General features: G+C 35.8%; 1 protein-coding gene across 1 annotated transcript in view; it reads left to right on the top strand.

Moving 5' to 3' along the window:
* DCN (decorin) overlaps positions 1 to 12,608 on the top strand; it is a 40,337-nt gene that overhangs the window by 21,516 nt on the left and 6,213 nt on the right. Inside the window, exons 4-6 of the mRNA XM_076334379.1 lie at positions 9,645 to 9,858; positions 10,047 to 10,160; positions 11,377 to 11,470. Of these exons, the coding sequence (XP_076190494.1) occupies positions 9,645 to 9,858; positions 10,047 to 10,160; positions 11,377 to 11,470 (422 nt within the window). The remainder of the gene's footprint in view (positions 1 to 9,644; positions 9,859 to 10,046; positions 10,161 to 11,376; positions 11,471 to 12,608) is intronic.

The following is a 12,608-nucleotide window of genomic DNA, read 5'->3' as shown; positions in this document are numbered from 1 at the left end:
TATTCCTTCCTCTCCCACCTCTGAGCTCACAAGAGATTTGTATATACCATGTTTGTCAGCAGTTTTGCTGTACTAATTTTAGTTCAAGTATCTTTTCAAATCAGTCTTCTGCCCGCTGCACTACAATGAAATCGTGTTATTGGAATAACTTTCTCCTAGCAAAACTCCATCCTCATGCTCCTTTACCTGCCAGTCTCTTCCAACGCTGCTGTCTGTTTTCCTCTTTGCTGAAATATTTTCCTTCCCTGGTTTCTGTGACTGCCTTTTTTTCTGGTTCACCTCTTCTTTTCCAAGTTTCCATCAGACAACTACCTTCCTCTGTTTCAAAATTTTTGTTTCTCTGTCTGAGGTCCTCCTCCTTTATTTCTATGCTTTTAATCAACATCTTAAAATTCATACCTCATAGTCTTGCCTCAATTTTGTTGAAAAATGTCTTTCTTTCTAGATCAGAAAAAGGCTATTACTTCTCTGCCTTTGAAAGTAATACCCCAACTCAGGCATAATTATGAAAATACTATTTTTCTAGCCTTTCATCGACTCAATTTATTCTGTGTATTATTCTATTCGATCCTTTTTGATATAAACTACTTGGCTTTGCTTTCCTGGCTCTTCACAGCCTCTTTCCATTCTATTGTTTTCATTCACAACCCAGAAGCCAACTCCCACTTTTTATCCATTCATGATGCCAATGCCATCACCCAAACAAGCACTGTTTCAAACAAGAATCTGCATTCAGCCACTCATACTTGGAAAAAAAAAATCCTATAAATATTTATCTCCTTAATTACTTCCAAATTCCCTCTTAAATTTTTCTTTTAATGCAACATCAAGAAGAAAAGTTTTAAAAAAATTTCTAGGAACAGGCACAATGCCAGTCTGTCCATAGTGGAGGGAGCTGCATAAGTAAATCATGATGAGGTTTATGTCATCTAATTTTAGCATAGGTGTCTATACTTGAGCTAGTTACACAGATAATCTCTACAGTCAACAAAGAGAAGTAGGTGCTTCTACATCACATTTCATCTGACTTGGTTTTAGAATGAGATGACTTGTGCCCCAGAATTTTTTTTCAATTCCTCTGCTTGGCTACTGAACAGATTCGACACCCTTATTCCTGCACACTCGTTTTGGTTTTCTTCCACCTTGGAGAGAAGTCCTGCGTTTTCTGTGAAGATCATCTGCAAGGTGCTAAAAAAGAGAAAAGTCTTGTCAGTGAAATTAATCTTTTTGCTGACACTGCATGAAATGAGTCAGAGCATGGTATTGCAGATGAAAAGCACTGCCCCAGTGACTTCTGCCTACTTGGCACTCAGCTCAGGTCTCTGTTATACATCCTACTGTGAGTTAAGCTGTTGTGAACTATGTCATATCATTGAGGTTAACTCTATGGATTTTTTTTTCTTTCTTTTATTACAGCAGATATAATTTAATAGTGAATTAAATAGGTAACTCTTCAGGGAAAAGATTATTTGTTTGTCTTACTCCCAAAAGTACCCAGTACATGCTTAGGAACCAGTGGAATTCATACAAAAGAGTGACAACGGTAACGTAAGTTTTAACAAATAACCTTCAAAACTATGCAGTTTTCCTGGATTTACTCAAGAACAAAAAATGATCCTCTCATCTCCTCCCCAAAATAACAATTTAGTCATGCAGTACATATATGTAACTATATAACCATCTTTACTCTCAGCAGGCATCATTCTTCTTCTTGTGTAATATCTGGGAATGATTCCCATTCCCCACCTCACAATTAAATATTCTTCAGAGTTATAGTGAAAGGGGAATATTGGTTTTAGATGAATATAACTCAAAAGCTTTGTTGTAGACAAAGCTCCATTGTCACTTTTGTTTTAAGGAGATATATGTGTGTGTGATATATATATGTGTATATATCTCTCTCATGTATACGCTTTTTAATCATATTCCCTGATAAACATGGCTTGTGTTAGCGTTACACTTGACAGTGTGATGTTCAAAAGTTTCTAGACTTCTTAGACTTTACTAAACCTTCTTATACTCTACTAAAACAGGAAGATTTACATAAATTATCAGTATTATTGTTCCAAAATCTAAAATTATCAGCAACTGCAGTTAACGTCTTGCATGAAGTGATCACTTAAGGGAACAATTCCTTAAATCCCAATTTTCATAGATCTTGAAAAGAATGAGCAGTATATTCAGTTTATTCCTTTTGAATATTCCTTTTAAATTCCTTCCTAATTCCTACAGACATCACCAACCATAAGTGTAATAGTTTTAGAAGAGATTTTCATGAACAAGTTGCGTTGAACCTAGAGTTCAACTTGTACTAAAACCCGGGTGAAGTAAGGCAAAAAGAAAGGATCTACCTATAACTTGCCCATGGCTTCTCTTTCAGCAAAAATGTAACTGCTTATGCTCTGAGTGCACAATACATGGAAATAGAAATGAAAGAGAAATTAGTACCTACAAAAATATTCTTTGTATCAGAAAATTTTCCTGAGTAGGTAAAAAAGCAGTTAAAATTTGCAGCTGTGGAAATATGGCAATTAAAAAAGGATGCAACTAAGGGAATATTTATCTGCAAATAGTAGATGCCTGCCAGAAAACACCAGAGTCAACAGATTTGGTGCACTTGATATTTTTATAGTTTTAAATTTATCCAGGAAAAAGTGGCTAAACTATTAATGTTGTACTATAAAAACTCAGTGAGATTTCACACTATTTAAAAATGAAAGATAAGATATATTTTTTACCAGAGGACTTGGGAGAATAGGGAAAAAATTGAAGACAGTCTTTTTTTTAGGGCCGAGGACTGAGTTTTGCAGTTTCAGAAAACTGTCTGATACTATGTAAAATACTTGCTTATGATTTAGACCTGTGGCCAAACAATCAGAGAGGCGCTATTGGAAAAGCCAGGAAAAAAAACTTCTGTGAAACTGTCAGAATTTTCCAGGCAGACTGACACTTCTGGATAGAGTACGGTACTTTGACCCCATGGACACAATAAAGAATCCAAAATACTACATAGGTAAGCCCTCATGCAGAGTGAAGGAGGAGTCTGCAAAAACAGCACATGGAGTTGCATGCTGTGTGGCAAAGCCAAAGCAAACCAGCATAACGCCTGGCACTTGGAAAAAGAGGTAAAAGAAACTACTGTGTATTAGATCACTGTAAGAACAACACAAACAACAGAATAGTGACTGCATGCTTTTCCAACAGGAATTTTTCAATGGCACAGTGTTAGTACAGCAAAAGAAGACGAATGCACTATTGGTCTGAAATCAAATGGAACATTGCTTAATTTAAGCTGGCAGAACTATGCAAAGCCATGGTTGTGCATACAACAGTGCTAAAACCAGTTGTACTTACACCGAAAGCGAAGACCTGCATGAAGGAGATAAAAGATTTAAACTTGGGACTTAAGGTTATGACCTTAAGGTCAATAACCAAGGGATTATTGACACTAAATATACAGGCAAATAAACTGAAACACTCTTTGCAGTAATATCAACTGGAAAAACAAAGTATTGCATTAGAAAAGTTTCATGCACTTTTTTTTTTTTTTAAATCAAAAGAAGGTTCCCTATGGAAGGACAAGAGCCCAGATTAACTGAAGAAAAGTCTAAGAACATCTTCCAGGGATACAGAAAAGCTCCTAACAGATCAAAAAGTATTAATGAAAGAACACAGTCTTCTGATGACTCATTACAGCTTCAGTTCCTTTTTCCCAGGCATAATTAAAAGAGAAGTTAAGGAAACTTAATGCTCTGCAAATCACAGAATGAAGAGTCAGTAACCACCGGCATGCTGTAAAAAAAACCAAAGACAGATATCTCTGTCCAGTTTCTACCTCCGAACTCAATTTCCACTATCATCAACGGCAGACATTCTTAACAGGACTGAGAGATACCTTTTTTAAATTTTTTTTGCACTTGGTGCAGCTGTAGGTTTCTAACAAATATTCTGAGGAAAAAAGAAAAGTTAATCTTTCTGAAACGCAGCACTGCCTTAGAGAGTTGTCATGTCCTCAGACACTCCTTTGCATTGTGCTTAACACACAATCAGATTTTCCACTGAAACAAGCATGCAACACACCACATGCATGCAAAACATTTTTAATGTGCCGAGGGTAAAGATCTTTTCATGTGAGGAAAACGACAGAAGAAAATACTTTGAGGTCCTTAAAAGTCTGGAGAGAGTCAGTGTATTAAGCTAATGAAAAAAGGAGATTTTATATACAACAATAAAATAAACAAGTAAATTGTAATAAAATGAATGACCAAAATGCTTGCCTCAGTAGACAAGGACAGGGTTGAAAGATTCTCTAGAACTCCAAAGCATTAGGATTATTTTTTCTTAGAGCAGGAAAATGTAGAGCCAGCTGCTCTGTGGTCATCTGTGCAAGTCATGTTACACAAGACTTATCAGTGAGAGCTCAAACGCCATGCAAACTAGATCTGCAGCAGGCTCCTTGGCTTTGCGAGCTTATTCAACAAGGTACTGTGGATGTGATCAAACTGCTTTCCACAGTCGTCTTTTGTTTATACTGACAGGCTGTTGCTCCAATGCCTTGCCATCTCCTCCCCTCACAGCTCATTCATCTCTTCCCTATTGTTTCTATGTCATCCCTTTTTTCTTGTCTTTCTTAGCTACATCCGCTAGATCCTAGGCTTGGTAGGGTTACTACCAAACCCTACCAAAGAATTTAAGTAACAACAAATAAAGAATAATTGTGCCATCATGGTTTTTTGTACCTTTATCCTTTTCTTGCCTTAACTGTAGATCATGGGCCCTTCAGGAGACATAACATCTGGAATTCTGTTCAGAGACCTCCTTGGATTCAGGGGCTCTTGCTTCCTTCAAGTTTACCAATGTTTAAGATTTTTTAAAATGAATTTTAAAATGAATACTTCTTTTGTAAAATTCTGTCTCCTGGTATAACACAATTAGAGAAGAAAGTCAAGTTCTGTTTTATATTTTTTGTGTTTTGTTGTTTGTTGTTTTTTTTTTTTTTTCCTAAGTGTACATCTACTTCTAGTAATTTGGCAGAAAAGATTGACTATATGTCCAGGTTATGAGTATGTAGTTATTTAGTAACAACTAAAAACATAAGGCAAACAAAAAGGATGAAATTTATTATTATTTTTATTTGGATGCCTGACTCCTGAGCTTACAATTCTTAAGGCATTACTGTTCCTAGCAGAACTGTAATAAAAACCAGGTAATAATGTAATACATAACCCAGGAAATTAAAGAAATTCCATCGGGTCAGTGGATTAACTTTTCAGTTTAAACCCTGAAGGACGCATGCATCATTAAAGATTTGATGTTAGGTAAGAGTACCATCCCCAGCTGGCAAAACAGATGTATCACCATGTATTATGGCTGATAACAATTTGCTGATCATTTTACAGTTCACTTCTGATTTTGGCAAGGCTCTTGCTTCAAATTATTCTAAATTAAGAAGAACAGAAATAGGGATGAAAACCCCTCAGAACAATCCCCTGAGATTCTCTCATAATGAAATTACACCAAAAAAATACAATCCCCTGCTCCCCACCCCCAGACAGGGCAAAAATTCTAAGTTTTGGTAACCCCAAGAAGAACAACCCTATGCTAGCTCCTACATGATTGCCACACGCTCCCTCTGCAGTCTGACAGGGTGTATTTTGACAAAAGCCTGCCAACAAGTGTTCCAAAATTTTCCTGAATTGTGAATCCTCCTTTTTGTTTTGGGAATAAATATTTGAGGTAGAAACCAGGCCAGAGGGAGCTAAATGGCCAGACTCCCACTGACTTCAACGGAGCCAGCATCTATTCCTGTCATACAGTGATTTTTTTTTTTTTTTTTTCCCTGACTACACTAATACCAGAGGTGTTTTAGTAAAAAGTAAGCCATTTTTGGAGCAAAGCTTGGATTTTTTTTCCTCTCTGAGAACCACTTAAACTGCTGGTCATGATAAGATGGTCTGTAGGTATTACCACAGTGCAATATTATAATAGGGCCAATGTTTACCGTGCAATGTTTACACTCTATATATGACAAGGGAAAAAGGCTTTATCTCAGGAAACTGAAGATGGAAGCTAATTTTTCTCTTATCCATAGCAAATTGCTATGAACCCTCTAAGCTTGACTAGGAGTTGTCTTTAATACTTGACGTATTTGTGCCTCTTTTTTTTCTCTTTCTTTCTTTCCTCCTTTCTTACCTATGGCTAAATATCTTCGCACCCATACTAGGTCATGCTGAAAGCTGTACATTCGTGTGCTCAGCCTTTTGTATTGTGAATTGGTGACATGCTTCAAGTCTTTTTTTTTTTTTTTTTTTTTCTGGTGGGGGGAGTACATTTATTTTAAAAGAAATATCTTTTTCCCTCCACTAAAAATGGAAGCACGGAAGAAGATAGATTTTTGAATAAAAGTATCAATTCCTGTGGCTCTGTTCTAGGCTGTCAGATTTCTGCCAAATCATTTCATACAAGCATCATCACAAGTACTGTCTGTGGCCAAGGGGCTCCAGCACTTTCAGCACTTTCAGGCTGACCCTCATTTTTCCCTCCGAGTACTTCTTGCCCTGTACAAAATTTTTATATGTCCTTTAACAAGATGAATATAATGCCCTGTCATGCCATCTGGGCTTTATTCAGGATAGCTAGTCCATGTGGCATGTTTTTGCCTAACGTCCCTTCCTCAATAGCACTGCCTGCAGATGTTTTCCCTAGGTTTTTCTGCTCTAGTTCCTGTTTTCACTGACCTCTAAATTCCCCTGAGTTTTTAATTTAATTTTATTTTGTTTTGTTTTAACTTTTGTTACATGCAAACCATACGGGGCACATTTTGAGGAAAGTAAACAGCATTGCTCCAAGGCTAATAACTTAGTTCTTTAAGTCTTGCATATAATAGAGTTATTGTGAAGTGGGAAAGGAACTCAGGGGTGGCTCTCCAGGTGCTATGCTGGTGTGTTATCCTCATCATTTGCTGTTGCTCTGGGAGACAGTAAAACTTCTCTTACAAATTCTGATAGATGGGTTTATTTTTTCTTCTTTACAGCTGCACAACAGTGTGGAAAATTAATGCAGGTTTAAAATACCGGGAGCAGGGACCTGCAGTGCGGGGTGTAAGTGGGAAATGATATTCTGGTACAAAAAAGTTGAAAACCACAGGCTTGTGATACCTTCCCACCTTATACCACCATAGATATGTTCCCACTGTGAAATCAGTATTTTTAAACATACCTTTGATAGATACCATCATTTCTAAGTGAGAGACTTTCTGAATGTTTGAATAAAACAGTTCTGCGTGTTTCCCCAAGATAACATGGTCATATTCAGGAGAAAGCATTGGCAAAGCAGAACAGATTAATCCTAGATACCTAGATAACTTCTGGTTTTGGTCAGGACTATCAGTTCTGCTCTGAAGAGCTGTAATATCCTCTTAACATCAACTACTCAGAGAATATTTCCATGTGTGTAGCTGAATGTATACCTATCTATTTCCAGCAACAAATATTTCACATCAGATCATCAGCTGTGATAATCATGGCCCAAACATTTTTTATCTAAAAGGCAACGAAGTTAAAACAAATCAAATAAAAAAGAAAAAAAGATAAGGCAGACTTTTGGCTGAAATAAATGACCAAGCAGTAGAAAGCAAGATACAGAATAAAAATTTCAAGTGCTGATAAGATGAGTCTAAACTCATTGAATGTTGACTTAGAGATCTATGGAAAAGAAATCCATGGTAAAATTAAGGAAAAAAAAAAATGAATGTAATTAGCAGTAACACATTCAGTTATTCAGTTATTATGATAAAAACTGAGACTCATCTGCATAATTCAAGCTGTACCCCTCATAATAACTGGATTGTTTCCCATGTCCTAATATTGTGCAGGTAGCTGTATTACACTACAGGCAGAATCTACATCTGTATCACAATTCTGGCAATGATGACTCAGGAAACCACACCCCATGTGTACCCCATGTGTTCTCATGGCAGTTCTTACAGCTCAGGCTCAAATAAAAGAGAGTTGGGGCCATGGCTCCCACTGACCAATATATTTATTTTGGGAGAGGCTTATTGTTAAGGAAATGCTCTGCTGAACTGTGAGTGACCTTTTCTACCTCCTCTTGCAAATGTGTTATTGCTAGCTAGCATACAAAATTAAAACCAGATACGCTCAGCTTTATGTGTACTCAGTGAAACCATGTACAGAGCACACTGCTTGCTTTGCTCAGGATGATCTGCAAGAGGAGTCCATTAGGGAAAAAACACACATCAAATACCATTTTAAACTATCTTCTCACCTCTATTTCAGTTTTCATGATGGAGAGGTGCAGTCACAGATGCTGATATACTTCTTGGCACTCTTTTAATACTTAACTGATTGTGGAAAGAGTTGAATGCTCCAAGAAACAGACTAAAGTGTAATTCTGAAATTATTAAAAGTGTATTAAAATGCACTGAATGTTAACTATATTATATGCAATATAAAAAATTGTGGTTTAGCAGCAACTGTTGTCTTCTGTTTCTGAAAACAGCATAATGGAGTTAGTGATCCAAGATGCTCTATAGCTATTCTCTAGTAATAAATATAAGTAGATATTATATCGATATTTACACAGCTCATTCTACCTAATTCACTGCACAAACATGCCGCACTGTAAGTCTGATAAGTAGATAGCAAACAGATGGAATGATAAGATTCATTCTGATATGTATCATATCTGAAATCCTTTCCATTAGCTGCATTACTGTTCTGACAGTAATGGGACTTTCTTCTCCCTTTTTATGTCATGGTTGGTTAATCAATAAGATTGAGCAGTAATGTAAAATTTCAGAGGCATACAGAGACCACCTATTACAGGTAACAGAGCTTTCATGGAGGCCTTTCTCCCCTGACTGTATAGAGAGCTAATTTGCTTAGAGTTACCCTGAGTCTAGATATCACAATTGTTGTGAGAACTGGATTAGGCACCTACGTAGTAGGCAGAATGAATATGGCCCATGACGCCTAACTGCAGGACTTAAGAGTATGATGCTTCAAATTGCTCCCTTTCCATACCAAGTTATGCTTACCAAAAAATAGCTTATATCTCTGCAAAAATGAGGTTATTATCAGACAGATATCTAATAAGTGCAGTCTATAAGACTAACAGGAAAGAGGTGATGATATGCATATTTTTATTAAGCTGGGCTGTGCCTTCACTGTATTGAGTCATAGAATTTTCTGTTCAGGAAAAACTGCTTAGGTTGGTTGTGTGATGATGGGTAAGGTATAAAAGTATCCTCAGAATAAACAGAATCAGAAAGAAACCCAAATAAAACTGATAATGTTAGTTTTATGTGAATGCCTTGTTCTTCACAGCTTTCAAATGGAAGGGTTGTACTTATTCTTGGGTATAAATTATGGATGTTAACAGAAGCTGCATATACCTCAGCAATGAAATAACACTTGTATTTGTTATGCAGGCCTTGTTTATCTTGCACTGATTCAGAAGGTCTTTATTTGTTTTAGTACTGCATTGCATTTTCTTCAGCTCATTAGATTGGCCATCAAAAGACATCAAAAGACACTAGAAAAGAATAAATATTTTTAAATGTTTCATTCCTAAAATAATTTCCCTAATGATCATCTGAGATCTCCTTCATTATTACTCCACAGGCATTGATCCTTGTTAACAACAAAATCAGCAAAATAAGCCCGTTAGCTTTTGCTCCTCTGAAGAAACTGGAAAGACTTTACCTGTCCAAGAACAACCTGAAGGAACTCCCAGAAAATATGCCGAAGTCTCTTCAGGAGATACGGGCTCATGAGAACGAGATCTCCAAGTTGAGGAAAGCTGTCTTTAACGGACTGAATCAAGTGATTGTCTTAGGTACGAGCATGAGAAATTATAACAAAATCAACTCAATGTTTTTTCAAGATGTTGTTTTTAGTTCAATCAGTGATTTTATGTAGAAAGCCAAGCAATGCTCCAATAAATTGTACCTCCAAATTAGCTTTGACTTGAAGGATATAGGTACCTGCACTGCAGCACAGCTCACGACCATGTTTTGTTGGCAGAACTAGGCACCAATCCAATCAAGAGTTCAGGCATTGAAAATGGAGCTTTTCAGGGGATGAAGAGGCTCTCCTACATCCGTATCGCGGACACCAACATTACTACCATCCCAAAAGGTAAGAAATTCAATTAATATTTCAGAGATTTGCACAGATATAATATAGTGACTTCTAGTCAGCTGGAAAAAAAATGATTATGGAAGCCTTTTGAGTCAGTCCTTAGAGTATCCATTACTTGACTACTTCATTTTTTGGTCAGTTGACTTTTATTGGTTTGGAAAATTTTGTTTTTCTATTATGAGAAGCTCCACAAGAGGTGCACTGTCAAAAGTAAACCATTTTATGTTATTTTGCTTTTCTTGTCTCATAACTGAAATATAAAGTGGAAGAATGGTTTCACCCCCCAACCCTGGTTGGTGAGCCTGATCAACATTACACAGATGTAAATTCATGTAGAATTAACTGAAGTTCTACAAGCATAAAATCAGCCCTCCACAAGTCTGTGGGTTTGAAGCCAAAAATACTATTTCTATACAAAACAGAAACATTTGCTATTTTTAAAAGTACTTCATTGCAAATTACTACAAAATAAGAACAACTTCAATATAACCTATTAAAAGAAAAGAAAACAAAACAAACCAGAATGGTTCCAATCCAGAGGAAATTATATTCAATTTATTCATACGTCAGCCAGCAGATTGCTTTGAAATAGCTGAAAACTTTTTGAAAGTTAATACTAGTTGTTATTTCTTTCTTCCCACATTTCCTGTTTTGGATGTTCCTCTGAGGGACCTCAGATAGTTAAAATATTTGGTTCCAATTTTTTTTTCCTGATAAACAGAATTTGCAAACAAGTATGTGCCCTACCTAAAAAAAACATTAAAATTATTTTACCTCATCTTTATAATCTCATTTTCTGCTGCTGTTATTTGTTAAATATCTAGGTGCCAAATGTTTGTAGATTTATGTATGAGGATAGTCTGGCTAAAATGAAAGCTCTTTCTCTTACACTATCATATATGTTCCATTTACATAATCACGAAGGCAAGAATTCATATCTGAGAATAATTTAATTTAGCTTTTTTTTAAGAATTAACTGTTCTATAATGACATTAGGAGCTTGGTCTTATTTCATGCCAAATAAATTGTTACTAGTTGTTTTCAGTTTCCCTGATTGTGAAAGTTCCTTGTTTCATTCAGTGAATTGTCCTTGGCCGTGTCTAGTAAAAATCTTTTTGTTACTGTAAAAAAGCCTCAGTATGACACAAGTCCTTTAAAAAAAGATAATAATACAGTTTTATCAAAAGTAATTTGATGGTGTTCTCTCTCTCAGGCCTTCCCCCATCCCTTACTGAACTTCACCTTGATGGCAACAAAATCAGCAAAATTGATGCTGAAGGTCTGTCTGGACTCACCAACTTGGCGAAGTAAGAATTTATTTCTTCTTTTCACATAAAATATTAGTTGAAATTGTAACCACCACACACAATTAGAAAACATCATTCTGGGCTTCATGAGCATTATCATCATTGAAGCAGTAGATAATTTAGCAGGAAAAGCTTCTAAGGACTTGTGTACTGACTTAAGAGAACAAAACACTTTTTTTTTTCCTAACAACACTTTCCAGCTGTTTTCAATTATGAGTGATGTATGCCCAGGACAACTGTTTGTTTGATTTAAAAAAAAAAAAAAAAAAAAAAAAAGAAAGATAAAGAGAGCAATTAGATTTTTTAATTATGTCATGCTTCTTTCATTGTATTTCCATCTTTGGTTTATGCAGTTTTCTTGGGACACTGCATTGCTCATGCAATTTGCCCTGGAAACAGAGGAAAAAAGCACATGGGAACCAAAACTGCTTGCAACAGTGTTTCCTTTGTTTCTCAAGAAAGGCAAGTCTGCAATGAGTCCAGGAACATGACAAAAAACCAATCATAGCATATAAATGAAAAAGTGTCATTTTTTTGGAGTGATTGTACCCTGCTAATCTGCGAATATATTGTTGAATAAGTTTCTCTAACTGTAGGAAAATGTAAGGAGAATTCCCAAAGAGCAGTTATAGACATACATAATTACTTGTGAATTAGTTCACATTAGATAACATGCTAAAATAGTAAAATGGGCCTTTACTACAAAGTATTTTAATACTATGATACCCAAAAACTTTTGTATGACAATAGAAGTGTAATTGACCTAAAAGACCATTAATCAGATTACTGGATCTAATTCCTGGATCTTCATCTTAATCATTCTGCTTGTCATAATGAAGGCAGAAAACAGAAATTAAAGAAAGATTACTGAGCAACAGGAGTTAAGTTTACCACCGTTTATAGTAGCTTGGACAGCAATTTATTGCAATGAAGTATATAGTATATAGTATATATATATATATATATATAGTAACAACACATACTCCAAATCTGGCAATTCCAAGTGATAAAGCTTAGAACAACTTTCTAGAGCTTGTAAAATAAGACATTTCAACTCATGTTTGATGTTCATATTTGATCACAGATTCATCCCTGTTCAAAAACAGTCTGCTCCTGGATTTTAGTGAAAAAATAAAAA

Source organism: Aptenodytes patagonicus, chromosome 1 (assembly GCF_965638725.1).
Source record: "Aptenodytes patagonicus chromosome 1, bAptPat1.pri.cur, whole genome shotgun sequence".
NCBI lineage: Eukaryota > Metazoa > Chordata > Aves > Sphenisciformes > Spheniscidae > Aptenodytes > Aptenodytes patagonicus.
The sequence above is the reverse complement of the archived record's forward strand: the minus strand, read 5'-3'. Positions and strand labels throughout refer to the sequence as shown.